The following is a 22205-nucleotide window of genomic DNA, read 5'->3' on the forward strand; positions in this document are numbered from 1 at the left end:
GTACTTACTGGGTTTAACGAGTAAAAATTTTACCCCAGTATTACCACTAGATTCGCTGTTTAAAATTTTAGTACACGAGAAATATCAGTGGAAGTCAATGGACAGAGAGGACGAGAGGGAGGGGGACCAAGAGCCGGACCGAAACAAGATGCATCGTCTTTTCTCCGCGCCGCGGCCGCGGGGACGGTGGCTGGCTCGCTGCCTCGCCCTGGCGTGGCTGCAGGCGGGTGGCTGCAGCCATTTGCCGCGGGCGGCGGGGCGCGGCGCGGCGCCACCCCACCACGTCCCCCCCACCCCACGCTTTATTATAAGCTGCCCCTCCCCTCTCGTCCTCGGTTTTTCCCTGCGCACACCAAACCATCCCCCCATCTCCTCGCTCTATCTCTCATCCCCCCGCCTGCCGCGCCCGCGCGCAGCCGCCGCATCCCTCCGACTCCGACCTCCTCACGGGCTCGCCGCCTCCCCCGCCTCCGCCGCCGCAGGTGAGCGCCTCGCCTCCAGGCTCCTCCGTTATCCCGTGCTGTTTGGTGCGTCCGTCTCTGTTCTATCTCTCGTTGGATTCGGTGCTGGATCGATAGAGGGAAGCGTAGCGTAGGAGATCTTAGCCTTCGTTGGTATGGGTATGGCAATGGATTACCACCGGCCGGGGTATCCGCGGAGCGGAGCGGCGGCCTGCGAGCCTCCCTTCCGTTCCGTCCCGATGCTGTCCGAAATGCTATTACCGCGTATTCGCTGAAACTCCCGGCGCCAATTCCTTCCTTGACGGGAGAAACGAGAGTTTCTCAGTGTCCTATATATTTTATTTATCCTGTTTGATATAGATAGAGATCTAATCTGTTTCCGTGGCTCGATAGCCAGTGCTCCGCTTCAACGGAGGTTCTGATTCAGGGCGGATCTGTAGACACTGCTGTCTTGCTATGTGTTTCCAAGTAAACGAGGATTTGTGTTTCTCTACATCCTAGTGCTACACGAGGTCCTCTGCGCTGATTAGTTTAATTTGGAAACAGAGTTTGAGTTGAATTTGGTTTCCCTTTTTTTAATATAAAAATATGAAAGATGAACTACTTTTTTTTGTCCTTGTTGATTTGTGTGGAAATTTCACTTGCCGTGCAAATACTTTAGCGTTGATACATTATTTTTAGGAACAACAGAGAGGAAAATACACAAAGGTAAAAGATGTGTCCTTGGGCTATCTGTTCTTGTCGGACAAGTGTTTATTACTCGTACTACTCTGATACAATTTTCTGCAAACGACAGGCGAGAAAGTGGCTATGTAAATAAACACGCACGCACCTGCACTGCAAGTCTGCAAGTTGTATGGTGCGATCTGCATAGTACCTGCTACATGCATTAGGCTGTAGTTGTCCATCTATGCAGTTCTGTACTGTTGTTTCGTATGGTCATAGTTGCCATCATTTTTTTTACCCTTTTTCCTTTTGGTGCCTAGTGGTCACCTTTGTGGACCTTTCTGGACATCGTATAAACATATTTGAGTTGAAGAATTCAGAGTTATGGCTATAACCGTTGTGTCAAATTTTTGTACTTCCAACCACACAAGTCATGCGGAATTTGTTCAGCGAGCTGTATTGAAACTCTTGTCTAAAACATTGAACCTCTATTTCTCTCTAAACTATATGGACTTGTGGTGCTAGTATTCACTGTTTGACCATTAGAATGTGTGATTTATCTAGCACTGGTATCACTTCATATTCTAGTATTGTCCCCTTTTCTAATCTACTGTTGCATTTATGTACCAGCAGGTCTGTTGGCCTTTCTAGAAACTGAAGCTCAGCTCAAAACTTCATCATTCTCCTCTCAGTCTTGAAAGTGGCGAAAAATGGATCGTGATGATGTAGCCGGCTTTGTTAGTGGAGGTTGCAAAAATTTCTGCCGAGACTTCTAAGTTCTAACCCAGTAGATGACTATAGAGTTTTGATTTCCGGAAGTCAGGCAGCGGGTTCTTTTCATTTCATATTTGGTTATGTTTCTTGATTGGAATGGACAGGGCCTCCCCAAACCTTGGATCTGGTGGTAATATTAACTCCTTGAACAATCTTTGTCACTGGAGCACAGTTCAGCTAGCAGCTGAATACAAAGATACTGCCACTGGCACGCTTGTGTATTCCAACTTCTCTAAGGACAATCCAAGAGCACTGAAAAGGAAGTGGATTGATATGGCTGGAGTTGAAGGTCCTGAAAATCCACTGCCCACCCTTGGTTTGGGCCGTTCACCAAGTTCCTCTGAAAATAGCAAGGGTAGCTCCCCCACAGCTTGCATAATGTCTCCATCTTCAGTGAAAGAGACTGATGAGGAGTCATCAATGGATCTTGGTCTAAATTTCGATCTTTGTCTTGGTCATGATGTGGTACATCATCACAAGAAACCACATGCTGGTGCTGAAAACATTCCATCAGCAAGTGCTCCAAAATTGGATCTTCAGTTAAGTTTGTCCACATGTTCTCCTGAATCAGCTGTGACCAATGCAAGTACTGCATCATTAGATGTTCATGATGGCTTAGAGACAGTGGTGCCTAATTCGGTGACAGATACTATCGGGAGAAAATCAGAACCCTCTAGTTGGGTTTTTGGGCATTACATGGCTTCATCATCATATGCTTCTGAAGCAACCTACAGCTTTTCTTTGGCAAAGATACCCCAAAAGGTTGATGATGCTGTGCCTTCCCCAGATGTCTCATCAGCCATTACAGTGAGTGTGAAAAGCCCAGCTGCCTGTACTTCCGGGGCAACTAACCCCCTAAAACGCAACACAAATACTAAATGCTGTCAGTTCCCAGGATGTGAAAAGGGAGCAAGAGGAGCCTCTGGGTATTGTATAGCCCATGGTGGTGGGAGGCGATGCCAAAAACCTGGTTGTCAGAAGGGAGCTGAGGGAAGGACCATCTATTGCAAAGCTCATGGTGGTGGTAGGAGATGCCAGTACCTTGGTTGCACAAAGAGTGCTGAAGGTCGCACTGACCACTGCATAGCTCATGGTGGTGGTCGCCGTTGTAGTCAGGAAGGCTGTTCACGTGCCGCACGTGGAAAGTCTGGCTTGTGCATCAAGCATGGAGGTGGCAAGAGGTGCCAGAGGGAGAACTGCAAGAGAAGTGCAGAAGGATATACAGGCCTTTGCATCTCACATGGTGGTGGAAGGCGTTGTCAGTTTCCGGATTGTACAAAGGGTGCCCAGGGAAGCACAAAGTTCTGCAAGGCGCATGGTGGAGGGAAGCGCTGCACATTCCCAGGTTGTGCCAAGGGAGCTGAAGGTAGCACTTCTTTCTGCAAGGGGCACGGTGGAGGTAAGCGCTGCTCCTACCAGGGTGGTGGTGTATGTCCGAAGAGTGTCCATGGTGGGACGCAGTACTGTGTTGCTCACGGTGGTGGGAAGAGGTGCTCAGTTTCAGGATGTACCAAGAGTGCTAGAGGTAGGACGGAATACTGTGTGCGCCATGGTGGTGGTAAGAGATGCAAGTTTGAGGGTTGTGCAAAAAGTGCGCAAGGGAGCACTGATTTCTGCAAGGCACATGGAGGAGGCAAGCGCTGCTCGTGGGGCCAGGAGGGGTCAAGCTTCGGTGTTGGTGGGCCGCCGTGTGATAAGTTTGCTCGCAGCAAGATTGGTCTGTGTGCAGCTCACAGCGCTTTGATTGAGGACCATTGTGTCCATGGTGGTGGCTCATTGGATCCTGCAATCAAACAGTTTACAACTGATGCCAAATCTGATGAGATGAATGTGACTGCAACAAAAGGCGATGTGGACATGGCGAACAGTGACAATGAAGCCGTCATGGTATGGAGCGACCATGGCATTCCTACGGACCCCGGTACAACCCCGTTTCCAGAGGGCAGGGTCCACGGCAGTGGTCTGTTAGCTCTACTCTCCGGAAGAAGTCATGCATGCGCCAGCAGCTCTGAGAATGACGCCTCAACTTCTCTTCCATGCGCTCCTGGATGTGATGCGAGGGAGGCACAATTTTCATCGAGGACCGCCTCCTGTGTTCCGTTTGGTGGCAAGGCGAGGGTAATACCGTTGCCTCACGTTTACCGAGATTGATGTCAGGATGCTCACATAAGCGGCTATCCCATGTAGCAGAAATAAGGGGTAGCCAACTTGTATTGTGAAGGGGCTGTTTGGCTATCGGGTGTTAAAATTTAACACCCGTCACATCGGATGTTTGGATGCTAATTAGGAGTATTAAATATAGACTAATTACAAAATTAATTGCATAGATGGAGTGTAATTTGCGAGACGAATCTATTAAGCCTAATTAATCCATGATTTGACAATGTGGTGCTACAGTAACCATTTGCTAATGATGGATTAATTAGGCTTAATAGATTCGTCTCGCGAATTAGCACAGGGTTCTGCAATTAGTTTATAATTAGCTCATGTTTAGTTCTCCTAATTAGCATCCGAACATCCGATGTGACACTGTTAAAGTTTAGCACCTCGTATCCAAACACCCCCGAACTATGTTGGGTTATTGTAATTAGTGTTGTTGTGGTGTCTCTGTGTAGTGCGTCCACATTGTGTACTGTCCCAGACTGCTGTTAGCAGGAATTGGCTTTTTCAATTTTCATTGTGATGAAGTGTTTTTCTTGTAGTTGGTGTCACAAACTTTGCAAGTTTTGGTGTCAAAGTGAAAGCAGAAAAAAGTTCAGTCAACCTGGTTTAGTAGTCTGAACTCTGAAGTTGTCGTGCTTTTGCTGCGACTGCCACTGTGTTGGATTTAAGAGGCCTAATCAACTAAGGATGGTCAATCGATTGATCGCGAAGCCATGCCCAGGCGTCACTCGTTGACACAAAAGGTCGTTGCCTATAGTGGTTTCAGAGCAACATTCCGTGGATCGCAAATCCTGGGACGCCAGCTTGAGCATTGCCTGAGCTTTGTTGTGGGCGGAGTGTGCACTGATGACTGAACGATGCTGCTAGTAAACAGGCCTGCTAGTAAACAGCGGGGAACAGAGGAACCAAAAAATCCATGCTTGAAAACCAGCCGGCTCTACAGATGAAGCAGCTGAACGCCTGAACCGCTGGTGCCCGCTGCTGCGAGGCTGCGATCTGCATGGCTCATGGCTGCATTCCGAGCCGCGCGAGGCGCCCGTCCGGAGCATTCCAATCCAGCCAGGCGCCCGTTGCAAGTTGCCCGGGATCCCGTCCCGTCACGGGCATCTCGCGCGGCCGTCTCCACGTCCACGGTCCGAGGGGAGGTGACCCGGCTCGCAATGCAAAACGGATTGCATGGAGGGGAGGGAAGCCAAGCAGAGACTTTTGTCTAGTACTCCCCTCCTGCAACTTGTTTGACATATATAGCTTTGACGGACCGCACGGTTTCCCTGGGGGAAAAGGCCCATCAATCCCCCCCGTAAGATGTGCGTGTCCCTCGCTGTCCGCGGCCGGATCGCGACAGCGACGACGCGCTCGGCCGGCCGTGTTACAGATCAGCGGAAGCCGACGATGACACGACGCATCGCCGGTTCGACGCCGTCTCGTCTCGCCGCCGCGGGTGTTCAGTCCGAGTGCATAGATCAAAGCCTATTCATGGAGGCACTGACAAAGAACAATGGAGAAACAGCGGCTAGTGAGACCCGACAGGGTCACAGGGCAGGGCACGCTCTCCCCATACTTGCTCTGTCTCGCTGAGTCGCTGGGATAATAACAGACTGAATCGGCGGTGCGGAACTGCCGCGGCCCACTGCACGGCAGCGCTGGTGAATGGCTGAATGGCGAGGCGTGTGTTTGTCTGACATGTGCACCTGAAGTAGCAATGCATCCTACGGCAGATCCGCCGACCAATAATAGGCTCGGCGGGGGCCGTCCGGAGGAAGGTCGTCGTTGGCCATCACATCAGTGAGGACGGACAGAATGAGGACGGTGCAGTTTTGACAACGCCAAGCAGCGGGTTGTCAGGTTCTGTCGAGATCGTTCCTCGGTAGGCGAACCTTCGTCCCCCCCGGGTGGCGCCTAATGCAGCGCGCATTCTCGAGTATCATCATCGGTCCGTATATAAAAGCAAGATGGACCTAGTTTGGTCTGGTCAGGATGATTGTGGTGCCGTGCGAGGTGTCTCCTCCAGACTGGCTAGGAAGGACGAACGAGCGGGTTGTGAATGCTCCGGCTCGGCGCAGCAGCGGCGTTGATGGGCAAGTGACGGTAGGAAGGTTCAGCGAGGCCCGATCGAGCCATCTTAGAATGGTCACTCCTGAGATATCAATTTTAGAATAGCATCTACATATTTAGCATCGGAGAGAAGTTTTACCCAACACATTTGCTATTTTTACTGACGTGCCAAGTCACATCCGCGCGTCAGGATGGATTAAGCATGGCAGATGACCATAATACCCCTGCATTCCTCAGGCGGATGTGTCAGGGTGGATTAAGCATAGCAAATGATCATAATACCCCTGCATTCCTCAGGCTAGCCATCTGGCATGTGGGACTCGGACGTCATGGTCATCTTCAACCTCCCGGGGCTCCTCTCTTCAAGTCCTCCTGACGGCGACGCCACCACGGACCTCACAGCCGACGAGCAGTAGAGCCTCAGCTTCAGCTCCTCCTCACGCTCCCGCTCCACCTCCACGGTCTCCACCGCCACCGCCTCTTGCTCCACCTCCTCCTCAGGTCCGCTCCACCTCCCGCTCCCGCCATGTTCCACAACCCTCTCCTCCTCCGCTGCCTCCACGCAAATAATCCCGTGCCTTGGGTCCGTCACCCTCTTTGACATCCGCTTCCTGCGGCAGCTCGACGCGGGGGACATCGGCAGCGTCTACCTCGCCGAGGTCAAGGTGAAGGAGAAGCCAATCGGCGGAACCAGTGTGGTCGTGCTAGTGGCCGCGAAGGTGATGGACCGGAAGGAGCCGGAGGGGCGAAACAAGGAGGGCCGCACGCGCACGGAGCGCGAGATCCTCGAGACCGTGGACCACCTGTTCTTGCCACGGCTCTACGGCGTCGCCGAGGGGGGATCGCTGGTCCTGCCTCCTCAACGAGTTTTGCCCAGGCAGGGACCTCCACATCCCACACGCGGCGGAGGACTTGAAGGGAGGAGTCGCGGGAGGTTGAAGATGACCCTGACGTCTAGGTCCCACACGCCCGTGGTAGGAGAAAGGAAAACAGATGGCTAACCCAAGGAATGCAGGGGTATTATGGTCATTTGCCGTGCTCAATCCACCCTGACGTGCGGATGTAGCTTGATACGTCAGCAAAAATGGCAAATACGTTGGTAAAATTTATCTTCGGTGATAAATATGTAGGTACCATTCTAACACATTAAGACACATTAAGGAGCGCCCATTATAAGGATGGATAAATAATTAAATATTCCGGCCCCGGCCGGTGAGCAGCGTCCAATGACTGCAACCCACCCAGACGTCAACGCCCTCCTCCCTGCTCCCACCCAGAAGCCGCGATGCAGCTGCCTCCTGTCACAACTACCCCTACTAGTCATCAGTCTCGCCTCCCAATTCCCATCCCAGTCACCCCCACGTTATCCAAACCACCCGCTCCGCCGCTGACACCCCCCGCCCCACCGCGCCGTGTCGGGTGTCCACACCCGGTGGTGGCGCCACAAGCCCGCGGTTTGGACGGGACGGCACGGCCGCCGACCCGTGCGTCTCGCCCGTCTCCACGCGCAAACCCCTGACCAAACGCCAGCGCCCCCGAGCAAAAGGCGAGGGGGGCCATCTCCATGTCATGCTCGCCGCCTCCTCACCCTCTTCCCCGCTCCCTCCCCCGCCGCCGCCCTGCCTCACTCCACTGAGCGCACGGCCGCGCCCGATCGGTCGCCATGGGAGGCCGCGCTTCCCGCCACCGGGGCCAATCGCACGACCAGGCGCCCAACACCTCGCAGCCGCCGCCTCCGCCGCCCAAGCAGCAGCAGCCTAACCGCCCCAAGCCCAAGCAGCACCGGCCGCAGCCCCCGCCGCCGCAACAGGCGCCGCAGCCCCACGCTCCCGCTCCCGCGCGGCAGCGGCAGCAGCAGCAGCACACGGACGCCGCGGCAGCAGCCGCCGCCGCCGGGGTGGGCCGCGTGCTGGGGCGCCCCATGGAGGACGTCCGCGCGGCCTACACCTTCGGCCGGGAGCTGGGGCGGGGCCAGTTCGGGGTCACCTACCTCGCCACCCACAAGCCCACGGGGCGCCGCTACGCCTGCAAGTCCATCGCGGCGCGGAAGCTCGCGCACCGGGACGACGTCGACGACGTGCGCCGCGAGGTGCAGATCATGCACCACCTCACGGGCCATCGCAACATCGTCGAGCTCCGGGGCGCCTACGAGGACCGCCACTCGGTCAACCTCGTCATGGAGCTCTGCGAGGGAGGGGAGCTCTTCGACAGGATCATCGCCAGGGGGCACTACTCGGAGCGCGCCGCGGCGGCGCTGTGCAGGGAGATCGTCTCCGTCGTGCACAGCTGCCACTCCATGGGGGTCATGCACAGGGACCTCAAGCCCGAGAACTTTCTCTTCCTCAACAAGAGGGAGGACTCGCCGCTCAAGGCTACAGACTTTGGCCTATCCGTATTCTTCAAGCCCGGTGAGTAAGCCACCGCCAATCTCATCATTCATAGGCTTCGATACTTTTGGCAGGGATGCCCATCAATTTGAGATGGCCATTTTCCACAGTACGATTCTGTTTCAATTCAGAAGATGCTCGTGTGATAATTGCATCAATTGCAAGACCGATTAGGGAGGAAAACTTTGCAAATGTTATGCTAGTGGTGTTACAGAGTGTTGTGAAAGTTTGCTAGGCGCTTTTGTTATTGTTGGACAGCACACAGCAGGAGGGAAATGCCTCGTGTTGTGTTTAGCTAGAGGATAGTATTTCAGCTGATGGTGTGAAGTGCGATCAAGCTCAACTCAAACTGAAAACTGGTGATATTTGTGATGCAGGTGAGCAGTTCAGGGATCTTGTTGGGAGTGCGTATTATGTCGCCCCAGAGGTGCTGAAACGGCGATATGGAGCTGAAGCAGACATATGGAGTGCCGGAGTTATCCTTTACATCCTGCTATCTGGCGTTCCTCCTTTCTGGGCTGGTACATTTTGCTGCCTCTTGTATCAATCAGCCAGACTTTGATGCCAGTATCCTTCCTAACACTCGGAAGCTTTGTCTTCCTCCCCCCCGCTTTTACTAGAGAACGAAGATGGCATATTTGATGCTGTTTTGCAAGGCCATATTGATTTCGCGACTGATCCCTGGCCTTCAATATCAAATAGTGCAAAAGACTTGGTCAAGAAAATGCTACGGCAAGACCCAAAGGAGCGGCTTACTGCTGCTGAAATTTTGAGTAAGTCTATTGTCAAACTGGCCCCTCTCATACATTGGCAATCTTGGTTGTATAGATTGGTATGCTTGTGTTCACGATGACTAGTGCACTGCCAATTTTTCCTTCATCTGTTGAAGCTGTTTATGCTGTCTTTGCAAACTGAACCTTCATTCTTGCATTGTTTGCATATATTGTCTCAATCTAATACATTAAGCACACAGACCATCCATGGATTAGAGAGGATGGAGAAGCCCCGGACAAACCGCTTGATATCACAGTAATTGGTAGAATGAAGCAGTTCAGGGCAATGAACAAGCTTAAGAAGGTTGCCTTGAAGGTAAATGGGTCTTCTGAATTTGAATAATTGCTTCTCTCTTTCTTAGCCCTCCAGTCCTCAAATCATGATACATCTTGGCATTGCTCCTGTTATAATCAGGTTGTTGCAGAGAACCTGTCAGAGGAAGAGATTGTGGGATTAAAAGAAATGTTTAAATCCCTTGATACTGACAACAGTGGGACTATTACCCTGGAGGAATTAAGAACTGGTTTACCAAAGCTAGGCACCAAAATCTCTGAATCAGAAATAAGACAGCTGATGGAGGCGGTACGTTCTTTTCTTGTAGACCCATAGCATTGAATCTTAAAAACGTCAGTAGTGCACAAAAAGGTTGTACTAGATGCGCTTATATCTGAAAAGGAAAGAGATGAAAGATACCATACTAAATTTAGTCAGTATGGCGACTTGTATGAAATTGAACCTTCCACATTTCTGCTAGAAGTAGTCTGATAGATCCAGTGCTTTCCCCTTCACCTCCTTTATTGTTAATTTGTTATCCTCTGTTCCTGAACAGGCTGATGTCGATGGAAATGGTACCATTGATTATGTTGAATTCATATCAGCAACAATGCACATGAATAGACTAGAGAAGGAGGATCACATATATAAGGCGTTCGAGTATTTTGATAAGGATCACAGTGGGTAATTTCACTTCTAACTTTACTTCTGGTTACTTATCTACCAAGTCTGACCTTTTATATTAATTGGCTTGCTGCTTGCACATTCCTGTCCAGGCACATAACAGTTGATGAGTTGGAGGAAGCTCTGAAGAAGTATGATATGGGTGATGAGGCAACAATTAAAGAAATTATTGCTGAAGTGGATACAGATCATGTGAGTAACTCCAAAGAAATGCCCAAAATAATCTCACTTGTTGTTTCCACTCCAATCATATGATACATTGTCATTGTTTCAAAGATGTTGGATAATTGATCTTGGAGTCTTTAAAGGAGGTTTTATTAAAGAAACAGTAGTATTTTTATGGAATAAAGTAACAAAATAAATAAGCCATTGACAGCACCTTAAGTCCTAGACAGTGATCAGGAATCATTATCTTTTCTTTTTGATGAATCACATTTTGTTTTTGAGAGGAAATCAACAATAACCACATGAGCAAGGGTGAAGTGAACTAGTCGCTCTGTCCGCAGGTTAAATTCGCATGAATTCCTTAATTTGCTTGCTGATGCTATTCTTCTGCTACCTTAGGATGGGAGAATCGACTACCAAGAGTTTGTTGCCATGATGAAGAATAACAGCCCCGAGATTGTTCCAAATCGACGGCGCATGTTTTAATGCTCTCCTACATTTGATGTGAAAACGGCTTCTCAGAAATTTTCCACGGTCTTTGTAACTGTTGAGGAGACCATTTCCTACTCGGAAGTGGAAGCTAGTCAGGTGTCTATGCTGATATTCCATGCTTGGACAGGGGATGGCTCTCCACTCGTGTGCCCTTCGATATGGATGGTTGGTGGTCCTTTCTGGTGCCTCCTTGTTCTACCATCTCATTTTACAATTTTGCCATGTATCGATCCATAATGAGGTGTGCCTTCTGGTCAAAGTTTCATGCCCCTGGAACTTTTATATGTAAGAAAAGGGCTAGTAAAACAGTTTCAAATGATCATATCAGGCAAAAGTAATGAAATGCCATCTCATCTTGTGGTTTTTACCACTTGATCATTCGTGTGAGGACCTGACCTGTTACATTTGGCATGAACATAGCTCGACTTCTGAATTTCCATCTCGTACAGTGCACTGTACTGCAATCGAGATGTGCTTTATTTACAGATTGTTTAGCTCAACGTCTGGACACTTTAGATTTTGAGTGGCCAAATCCGTTGCTGTAGGAGCAGTTCGAAAGGTACGGAGCTGATAAAAAAATCGGTAAGGTGGTGATGCTCCCTTATAGTACAGGACGCCAACTGTTAGAATGTTCAGTAGGTGCAAAATTGAGAGGCTCTGAGCACTTATGATGCTTTCTCCAATCAACACATGAGCAACGCCTCTTACAACTGCTCTTCCAGAAAAGAAAAAAAACTCTGAAAGCTATTTCCGAGATGCTTTTATTTAGATGCTAAAAGCCGAAGCTTCGAGCAAGCAGAATTACACGGCGAGCATGGTGCATGCTGATATGAAATCATTACATTTCGGTCATCAGCAAGATGACAATAACAACAATTACGAAATGAGAAATGACTACAGATACTCAGCTCTAAACCAACAGCAGACTGAACGCAGACGCCACGGGTCAGATGTACAATATCAAGCTTCTCTTCCAGCATGAAATTTACAGTGATACCTGCCCCCCAATCAAATGCGAGCTCATCAGCGAACTGCTATCTTTTTCATCTTCGCTGATTTGTGCTTGATGAAGAGAGCCGCTAGCATGCTTTTAGTGCCAACAGGAGCCTTTTGGATTGCACGCCCTTTAGGGTTGTCGAAAGAATGAAATGTTGAAAATTCCTTTACACCAGATTGGTTCTGAAAATAAAGACATGGTCTGTTAAATATACATTTGTGTCATAAAGAGACAAAATCTGAAGTGCGACACCTTTGTAACAAGAAAGAAGAAGATACAGGTTATGTCATATTCTAATTTACCTTAGTGCCAACCTTTTGCATAGCGTCAGAACTGGTGCTCCGGTTAAACTGCAGAGGTCTGCGCATAGGAGAAGCAGACCGCTCCTTACCTGAAATATCAGATATTCATATAGAAAATTCAATCTCCACAAAAAAATAAATCAGAAAACGACTTTGGAGTTAATAAATACACCGAATTAATTGTAAATCACATTTGTGTCCCCATTTCCTCTAGAAAATAAAATTGCGGTATGCTTATTACACAGAAGGTTTAAATCACCTGATGCAGGTTTTGATGATGCTGTGTCCACTAGGCTGCACAAAAGCAGATGCCAGCTAATTTAGATCAGAAGTACATAACCCCCACACGCATTAACAAACAAACAATAAGCCATTTGCACAAAGCTGAACAAAACTGGAAGAAGTCTTACGCAAATGTAGGTTTATGTGCTGCATTTGCTGTGGTGCTGTTCTCTGAAGCCAGATGCCAGGAAAGGGTCTTTGCTGCACCGACAAATAAAAAAAATAAAACTTTTAGTTTAATATATGGTGCCTACTGCCTAGCATAAGCCTTAAAACTGCAACATGAGCAAAGAGAATAAATAAGAAGGCCCACCTGAGGGATAAGGTCTAGGTTTTGATTCCTGATCAGTGTCTGCTGGCAGGTGAGCATGAGCCGGGGATCTCTTATGACCAGTAGCTAACTTGGCATATAAAAATGGGGAATCAAAATTCAGCTCCTTTTCTTTTGTAACTTCCAAACAGTGTGTAAGATCTTAGTTTTACATTCACTTACATGGTAGGATATAGTGCTTGTGGTGTTTTATGTTTGTCCCCATCATTTGCTGCTGCCTGAGGCCTTCTTTGTCTGTGTAGACTTGGCATGTGAAGACTTGCTACACATTTGAAAATAGGTCAATATTTTAACTGTCATGGTTTCACCAGCATATACTGCAAGTATAACAGATAAGTGGTATTACCTGGTTCAGACGTGCAACTTTCAGTTCGAAAGTTGACACCTCAGAAGCTTGCTGTTCGAAAAGGTCTGTCAATTTGTAGGCAACAGTACCCAGATGATCAACCGCATTGACAACAGCTCGTACAGCATAATCTTTCAAGTTGTCCAGCACCCTGATGTAAATTAACAGTTTCAATTGTCATAATATGGTCAATGAATCTGAATGTACAATTGAAAATGTGCCATGTTGAAATAAGAGTACACTGCAAGTTTGAGTTCAGTAAACTATCCACTCATTAAAAAAAGAAGAAAGTGCACATCCTATGTTTCTGAAATTTATTCTGCACTGACAAATATGAGAGGGCCCCTTTCTCTGAATTTCAATGAACTGACAAAATTCAGACTAGAAACAGTACACAGACAGTTGTCAGATAATTCCAAAATTCCAGATATTACCAAAAGTCTTTATTCTAGTCAAGCCAATTCACACCTGCTGGTGTCCTTGCCTTAGGTTGGCTCGGCCCTCCTATACCTATCATACCTAGTTGGGCAGTTGCTACTCCCACATGTGCATTCCAACGCTTCAATTGAATTCAGTCCCAATGCGAAATGACAAAATAGAGCTAGATGCATGCAAGATGCAATCGTACGAGGAAATGAGAAACCATGACCGCTGCAGCAAGACAGGAGCTACTGTTTGTGGCAATAAAAGATGCGGAGAGCTTGTAAATGCAGGAGAAGGACTGTGACTCACATCTGCTTCTGCTCGCTGTGGAGGTAGGACTTCTCGCAGTACTCGGAGGCGGAGTAGAGCTGCGGCCGGAGGTTCTTGAGCTCCTGCGCGCAGAAATCAGCACGGTCAAGAACTAGTACCAAGCAGAAACCCAGGCTGCAAAAACCAGCCGGATCTCCCGAGAAACGAAGCAAAGAAATGGCTTCACAAGGAAATAAAAAGATCATTTTTGGGGGGAGCATGTGGGATCTGGAAATGCAGGGTTCCCGGAGCACCTGCAGGGCCTTGATGAAGCTCTTGCTGCGCTCCATGGACGCCTCGTCGACGGTGGTGGGGCCCGCCCCCGCGACCCCGCCCCAGCCGCCGCCCGCCGCCGGGCCGTGGCGCAGCGCCTGCATTCCCCACTTCCCTTGGCTCCGGCGGGCGGGCGGGCGGGCGGAGAGGGAATAGGACGAAGCGAAGAGGGGAAGTCAAGCAAGCGCTCCACTGTAGAGAGTGGAGTGAAGGGGAAGCGATGCCTCGCCAAGACGCCAACCGGAGGCAGCTCAGCGCAGCTTATTCTACTGCCCACCACCACCACCGCTTGGTTCTTGATTCCTAGCGCGTGCGCGTGTCTCTGTTGGTGGTGGTCCGCGGAGGAGGATGGAGGAGGAGGGGCCTCGGGGGAGAGCGACCGCAGCGGTGGGTTGATGGCGACGGATGCTGGCCTGCTGGGGGGCCGCCGCCGGTTAATCCATCTTGCTGCTTGGTGTCTGGTTTGGTTTGGTGTTTAGCTGATGGAGGTTGCGATTTGGCAGGGGAATCATTGCCCACTCATCGCGCCCCCGCCATCGCACTGCACGGCCGTGGATCTTGCTGTCCTAAACTAAACGCCATTTCATCACCGTTTTCACGAGGACTCTGGGAGATCTTTATTTGATCCCTGGTCTGGAATGCTCGGTGTAAAATAAAAATCGCCTTTCTGTTAAGGATCTGAGTAGTGTGTGAATGCTCGCCGAAATAGTTTCTGCGGGTCTCGACTCAGTTATGGTGAGTACGTGAGTGAGTGAGGCCGGCGCCATGTACCTTCAGATCCTGGGGTCTGGCCGAGAAAGTGAGGATGAGTATAAAGATGTCCGAGCTGTGCAGCGGACGAGCGGTGGGTGCCGTTCATCAATGCTTGTCGGCTCGATCGGGGTTCCGTTCGGTTGCCATTCATGGATAATCGATGCAGCATCAATCATGCTACTACTCCAAGCGAGTGATTTCTGAATGATTACGACAGAAAATACTCGATTGATTTTCCTTTTTATCTTCTCGCTCGTGATCTATGGAGCTTGGGTATTTTATACATGATAAATATAGCACTAAATTGTCGTCTTGCTGTTGAGACAAGGTGTGACGATCTTGTAACAGGGAAATGGGTATGATCTTGTAAAGCAGATGGCTGGGGGTGGTGAGGAGAAAAAATGAAGTCATGAAAAAGAATTTCTATTAGGCCTAACCTAATTGGGCTGGATTATTACGTCTGGGCCAGTTTTGTGGATCACCAACAAAAGGCCCAAATACTGCACAGGTGGTAAATTAATCGGGGTGGATCGATCTACGGCTCTGCCCTGCCCCGGCCGTCGTACCGCATCGGTGTGGGTGGCTCGCTGACGCTGCTCGTCTCCGAGCCGCCGTGCCGGGAGACGAGCTCCCTGAGGTCGGCGCTGGAGGTACGCAGGCGCGCGAGGATCTTGCCGAACTTGGCCTTGGGCCGCCGCCTGATGGCGATGGACACGTCGTTCGGGAACAGGTCGCTGCGCACGAACGCGTGGTACATGGTCGCCGCCAGCACGCCCGAAACCGTCACCGACGCGACGCCGGCGAGCGCCACCGCCATCGCCCGCGTCAGCGCGTTGGTCACCTCGGACGCGAAGACCGCCGTCGCGATGGCCACGCTCGTCACCGGGAACGTGTACGCCCACCACGCCAGCGAGAAGCGCACCCCCCGGAAGAACTTGACGCGCGCCGCCAGCGACAGGTAGAGGAAGAGCGAGATGTAGTAGGCGACCTTGGCGCCGTGGCCGAACTCGCCGCAGATCCTGGCCCAGGCCACGGACGCCACGCTCGGCGTGGCGATGAAGAGGAAGAACACAGGGTGGAGTTCCTTGGGGAGCGGCACGTTGGTGGGGAGCCGCTGGTACAGCGTCACGAACAGCACCAGGTAGTGCACGAGCCCCACGGCGAAGAAGAAGATGGCGGCCTCGCGGAGCCCCATCCGGGCGCCGAGCAGCGCGCCGACGAAGTTGCCGACGACGGCGAGGTGGCTCGTCGGGTTCGCCACCCTGGATAGCCGCCACTCGCCGCCGGACATCCACTGCCCGTACACCTTGAGGTCAAGGGCGAGGAGCGGCGCCATCAGCGCGTACCAAACCACGTGGTGGATCGTCCGCACCGGCTCCGGCAGGCCCTTGACGAGGAAGAGGCAGGCGATCCACGGCGCGAAGAAGAAGTTGACGCGGATGGGGTGGTAGAACTCGCGCCGGACGGCCTCGAAATAGAAGACAACCTTGAGCAGGTAGGTGGCGGAGACGAGCGCCATGAGGGCGACGGAGAACCACCAGAAGGCGTCGTTCACGTCCGGGTTGACGTGGAGGAACGCCGTGGAGGGCTCCAGCTCCAGCGTCTTCCACAGCATCGCCTGGCTGCTCACGCCCATGCACATCCCGAACGCGCTGATCGGGAACCGGAGCAGGAACGGCCACGTCTCGTCCTCGGGAAGCACCGGCACCTCCGTCGGCCGGAGCGTCTCGAGCTCGGGCCCTTCGAGGGCGGCGAAGTACCGGTCGGCTGTGGGGACCTCGTCGTCGTCGGTGTCGTCCTCGGAGACCTTGGACTCGGCGGGCTCGTCGTCGGCCGGGTGACGCGACCCCCCTCGGAGGCTGGAGAGCTGCCGCTCGAGGCGCCCGGCGAAGGTCTTGAAGTGGTCGAACCGCCGGTCCCGCGTGCTGTCGCTGCGCGCCAGCGTGCCCTGCTGCTGCTGGTGCTGCAGCGGCGGCTCCTCGCTCCTGATCGTGAGCGTCGGCTGCGGGTGGTACCGCGCCTGCTTCGCCTCCTCGGAGACATTATTGCCGTCGCCGTCGCCGTCGCTGTAGACGTACGCGCTGTGCTGCGCGAGGTGCAGCCCCGACGGCGTCTCTACCTCCGGCACGTGAACGTGATCACCGTGCGAAACGCTGGCCGCCATGGGATCGATGCTACAGAGAAGCTGGAAGCTTGTGCTGCTGCTTGTGGTGAACGAAGCCTGGGTTCAGCTCGCAGGCAGGCTCAGAGCGCTTGCTCCTCCTCCAGTCTACCTAGCACGCTCAAGCTTGTCCATGGAGAATTGGAGGAGACCATGACGAAGGTGGCTATATATACTGTATACATATAATGCCACGTAGGCATTGGATGGACTGCTTCTAGTTCTGGCATGATATTCCTGGAACACGCGCTGGTGACAGGTAGAGCTAGGGGTGCGGTAGAAAAGAGTTGACAGAAAGGGAAGATAGGCGCCTGTGAGAACAAGAGAGCAGTCAAAATAGTTCAGGGCACGCAGCCACCTCAAAATGGAAAACTATACAGAGGTTCAGTGCAGCCTCTGCTGTCGTGCCGGTAATTCACTCGCGATCATCGATAGATGCACGGGGCTTTAGTTTCTGCTGTCGTGCCGGTAATTCACTCGCGATCATCGATAGATGCACGGGGCTTTAGTTTTCTGCGATTGACCAACGGCGACATGCTTAACTTTCTTACTATTTCACCATGTTCTTGTCCCCCGGCCGTTACTTTATTGTCTCAGCTGGACGCCGTTTTCCTTTTTCACATGACGAGTTGCACGGTTGGCTACTTAACTGTGTCATAGTAGATAGCTACACTCTTTTTTACTCCATGGACAATTGGACACTGGATTCTTTTAGACAAAAGGAAAAGGTCCCTGGCAGTATTTGCGTCATGGTGGGATATGCATGCAGTCTCCTAATAAATGTTTCTTTATAACTAATCATAGGGATATGCCAATATCATTTTCACCGTTATTGGAAGAGTTGCTTTTACAATCTCCTAATAATATCATCCCAATCCAACCATCGTATTGGAAGAGTCACAACTCCTCCTTTATTCAGGGAAAGTTGGGGTGAATTATTGGGTTGTCCTAATAATTATTGGAAAAAGGGAAAGGAAAAAGGATACTGAGCACTATTTTCTTATTAACTCTCCCAATATGGTAGCTTTTCAAGATAAGAAAACTTTTAATATGGATCTAGATGCATATATGTCTAAATACGTAGCAAAATCTATGTATTTGGAAAAGCCAAAACGAATAGTAATTTTGGACGTGTTCACAGGCACCGGCTGTAGCATTAAGGGAAATAATAAAACATACATTGTTTGAAAATATTTAATGAGCGTGAAGTCTCCTAATAAATCTATCCTTTTTTAAAAAAGATGGTTACATGACCACGACTTCCCGGTAGTAGCATCAGTCCAGTTATAGAAAATACATACACGATAGTACTTCCTGAAACACCATATAATTTAGATGTGCCTGATGTGCGCATATTGATCACCCTCTTTGTAATGCTCCAATACTAATTAAATAAGAGTGTTGTGCGAAGTTATTTTTCATGGTAACTTCGTTCTAACTCATATCAATGTTCGTTATATATGTCTATCCACGACATTCAATTCGTTTCTTGTTTACGTTGTTGTTCATATTATTCCACCCACATAATTGGAAGGGTGGGAAATGGAAATTTTCATTTGAAAAGCATACGTGACGATGCAAGACTGATGCTTTGGGTTAATTTTTTGTTATGTCACGATAGATGTGAGTAGTTTAGGAGGTATATATGTGCGCATCTTTTATTAGTTAGAAGAAGGTATTGGGGCACTTCCGTAGTTTGAGCTCATTTTTCAATGAAGGCAAATGTAGGTAATTAGAAGGTGTTGAGATGATATAGTTCTCTTTTTAATGGCAAAGTGGGTAGTTGTATACTTTTTAATGGCAAAGGTATGTAATGTATAAATAGGTTAGATCCAATGGTTCTTGTTGTCGATGACCAGAGTCTGCTAAATCGATGGACGGTTTTTTTGTGTGTGCATTTTCTAAAATTTTAGGATTTAATTTATCTCTTTTTAGCATGTCTAATATGAGGATTAAGTGCGAACTGTAGATTAGCTGGTAAGGTTCCTTATGGTGAAACTTGTCCATCCAGGTTCGAGTCCTAGATTCATCACGGATGCTCATATTTTTCTCTATTGTTTCAGTGGTAGGCAACGTGCATGTCGACAGCGAGGCCAGCTCAGTTTGGAGGTGCTCATAGGGGTAGGGTTTGTATGCGTATGTTTATAGAAGTGAGTGTGTCCTTGTAGTTACATAGCAAAATTTAATTTATAGATTAAAAAACTAAAACGAGATGGTGGACAAATTGTTCGCGCTGTGACAGTTTGACGGGGGATACATGGAGGGTCGGAGGCTGCTTCTTACACACACGTTTCGCGCGTGTTCATAGCAATTAGTAACCTTTGTTAATGACGTGAAACTCCTGTAAAAAAATGATATAGAAAGGCAGTCGCAATTGCCAAAGCAATTTCCAATTTGTCGGGGTCGGGGTTTCAGTTTAGTGACGATGCGTACGTTTGATTGCTTGGCTGCATGGATCATGGACCGTCAAATTTGCGCGCTGCGCCCAGATAAAGATACTGATAGCGAGGATGAGCAAAGTCGTGTGAAGCTGTGCCACAAATGAGCCGCACATAACCGACAGCTCATTCCTCCCGTCGGATGGCTGCTAGAGATACTGCTTGAGCTATTTTCTGTTTGTCTAACTATCTAATTTTGATTTATACAACACGCAACTATTACCTGTGCTTAATGGGTTAGCCTCCGGGCTCAGGTCCAAGACTCAGCATAGTCGTATCATATTCTCTAGATTTATTTTAAAAATTAATAGAGTAAGCGACGTGACCACCAATCGTGTGGGACGCACCTATACCAATCGTGTGGGACGCACCTATAGTTATATGCCGTCCCAATCTCTCAAAGATAAGACGTATGTATTTCGTATTTATGAATGTGCGAGCATATAATTATCTTAATAAAAAAATATCCACTGGGTTGCCTTCGAGGTTCAGATCCTGCTTAGCTTTCCTGACTCTAGCTCCTCCTTGGTTCTTCAATGGATTCATCCAACATTGATTTGCATCTGGGGCTCAACTTCTCTGTGAAGGTACGATCTATGCTTGGTGCTCGGATCAAACCTCTCTCCACAGATGGTGCCTCAAGGTTCTAGCTTTTGGCTTCTTTTCCTCGGTCACGATTGAAGCTAACTGAGGAAAATGTGGGATTTCTTCTCCAATCGGTTCTTGAAGGATCAGCTCCTCTTTTTGCTGCAGAGGAGATTGATGATTGGGTTTTTAAATTCAGTGTTTCCTCTAAAGAAGTTGGGCTGCTTGTTTATAAAATTGGGATTTTTCCAGTGTGCCAATTTTAAAGTGATCTTCAACCTATGCAATGATCGGGGCCTTCAGTTTGCAAAAAAAAGTGATTGCAGAGGCTCAAGGCACTCATTTTCTCTGGAATCATGTTGAATACAGAAGGTCAAGAAAATCTACATTGGCTCGAGCTTCTCATCCAGGATATAATTCCTTAACGGGAGCAAACTCTATCCCAATCACGCAATCTAGTATGGCTAATCGGCAATCCCCATATCATCAAGCGCACCAGAAATCAGTGTTCAATCATCTTGGTCTGCATTTTGCTTTGAATTTTTCTGGTTCTGCGAAGAACACGGATGATTCAAACTTTTCAGGTACTGATATTGACTTGAGCCTCAATTTAGGGCTTAATACTGGCGTGGCTTTAAGAAGGGAGGTAAATGTACAACATTCAATTTTGGCGCAGGATTCAAATGAAAGAGCTGCTACGTCGATGGGCCGTATGCACTGCACCCGCTGTTTATCCAATTCTCACTCCCAAGCCAGATGTACTAGGCCAATCCGATGTGGGCTTTGCTTTCGGTTGGACCATATTGCAACATACTGCCAGTTCCTGCCTTGATTTTTGGGTCTCTCCCAAGACAGAGCGTTCTCCTCCGCTATACAGCCGCTAGACTGGAACGGTCTTAGCGTGGACAAATGGTTCTTTAGCAAGCCTTCTATGACTGATGGGACCGGATTTGGTGGAGCCCTTGTTTTCGCCAGCTTGCAAGACTTGAGTCGCTCAATCTTGGGTGCCACTTCCTCTGTGCTTGTGATTACCATTGCTTGGAAATGTTTCTTCCCCTCCGCAGTCACTGGGGATGGCGCTCCACCTTCCTTGCTAACCTCGGCGTCACCGCCGCCGCTCTGCTCACCCATTGACCCCTCCTGCCTAGGCGGTGAGGCTCCTCGAGGTTCTCCTGTTTCTCTTGCTCCAAGCCGCATTGCTCCTCGCCTCTCCCTGCATTGCATCTCAAAAATCCCCAACGCTATAGTAAACCCGCTGCAAGAATCGAGCCCCTGCCCTGATTCGATCATGGCCTACAAGTTCGTGGATCCCTCTCCCTTCATGCCAAGAGGTTGTCATCATCAGATGGTGAGCTACAAGAAGCTGATGACCAGAGTTGTTCTTGGAGGACGTGTAGACGTAACTGTGATGCCATTGCCACCATCGAGCCTCTGCCGGATCAGCAGGTATCCTTCCAATCGTTCAGAGAACTTCTTGATGATTTTTTCGGAATCGCCGTAGAGTGGGGTTCCATTCAATACAACCACGCCCCTATGGACAAGCTTATGTGCGGTTTAATTTTATCCATGATAGAGACTTCCTGATCAGTGGTAGTCCCCATGAATATGGCAATTACAGAATTTCTTTTGCTGAATACAACAGAGGCTAGAATAATAAGACTATTACTATGAACTGTGAAGTTTGACTCATGTTGTTAGGATACAACATTGATTTCTGGTCTAGGGCATATATAGAAAAAATAGTTTATGAATTTGGGAGACTTTTAGTCTGGGAAGAAGATCCTAATAATCTGGTACGAATTGTGGTTAAAGCTAGAGTGGTTGATTTATCTGAAATCCCATGGTTTATTGTATGCTCTGAAGGAGAAGATTTCAAAGGAGATTCATGGACTGCTCTATGTGAAATTCTACAGTACAGAATGCTAGGAGGAGGTCCTGGGGATGAAGACCAGCCCCCTGATGATGTTGATCCTAATTTATTTGATTTCTTTGGCTATGGCAACCTAGCAATGCAGCGCCTGCAAGTGCTGAGATTAACAATAATCAGAATGCTAATGATGGGCCTGCACCTCAATGGGGTATTTGGCCAGATGGGCTTGAAGCTCAAGCAG

The 22205-nt window shown here is 49.4% G+C and overlaps 4 protein-coding genes across 5 annotated transcripts; 2 read left to right on the forward strand and 2 right to left on the reverse strand.

Annotated features, from left to right (window-relative positions):
• The first annotated feature begins 328 nt into the window (after positions 1–328).
• Positions 329–4664, forward strand: LOC101783602. 2 transcript variants are annotated; one of them, XR_002676939.1, is made up of 3 exons: positions 329–482; positions 1761–4118; positions 4467–4664. XR_002676939.1 is itself a non-coding variant. In XM_004961012.3 (2 exons), exon 2 carries the CDS (start codon positions 1998–2000, stop codon positions 4050–4052), a length of 2055 nt encoding a protein of 684 aa, XP_004961069.1. In that variant the 5' UTR covers positions 331–482; positions 1758–1997; the 3' UTR covers positions 4053–4252. The 2 variants fall into 2 exon arrangements, 1 of the variants encoding a protein (XP_004961069.1); XM_004961012.3 differs by lacking the exon at positions 4467–4664 and having other exon boundaries at positions 331–482; positions 1758–4252.
• Positions 4665–7609: 2945 nt separating this feature from the next.
• On the forward strand, positions 7610–11281 carry LOC101784676 (calcium-dependent protein kinase 15). Its single transcript, XM_004961014.4, has 8 exons — positions 7610–8527; positions 8884–9027; positions 9127–9279; positions 9480–9595; positions 9695–9862; positions 10110–10237; positions 10330–10429; positions 10802–11281. The coding sequence occupies exons 1-8, from the start codon at positions 7783–7785 to the stop codon at positions 10886–10888; spliced, it is 1641 nt and encodes a 546-aa protein (XP_004961071.1). The 5' UTR covers positions 7610–7782; the 3' UTR covers positions 10889–11281.
• Positions 11282–11625: 344 nt separating this feature from the next.
• Positions 11626–14501, reverse strand: LOC101784282 (probable protein ABIL4). The gene is made up of 9 exons (XM_004961013.4): positions 14139–14501; positions 13885–13967; positions 13153–13303; positions 12969–13068; positions 12789–12872; positions 12604–12676; positions 12453–12487; positions 12194–12282; positions 11626–12073 (listed from the first exon to the last, which is right to left on the reverse strand). Exons 1-9 carry the CDS (start codon positions 14259–14261, stop codon positions 11918–11920), a joined length of 894 nt encoding a protein of 297 aa, XP_004961070.1. The 5' UTR covers positions 14262–14501; the 3' UTR covers positions 11626–11917.
• An 810-nt stretch (positions 14502–15311) lies between these two features.
• LOC101775653 (S-type anion channel SLAH2) lies at positions 15312–17074 on the reverse strand. Its single transcript, XM_004963499.2, has one exon. The coding sequence runs from the start codon at positions 17072–17074 to the stop codon at positions 15446–15448; it is 1629 nt and encodes a 542-aa protein (XP_004963556.1). The 3' UTR covers positions 15312–15445.
• Positions 17075–22205: the final 5131 nt, after the last annotated feature.

Source organism: Setaria italica, chromosome III (assembly GCF_000263155.2).
Source record: "Setaria italica strain Yugu1 chromosome III, Setaria_italica_v2.0, whole genome shotgun sequence".
Taxonomy (NCBI): domain Eukaryota; kingdom Viridiplantae; phylum Streptophyta; class Magnoliopsida; order Poales; family Poaceae; genus Setaria; species Setaria italica.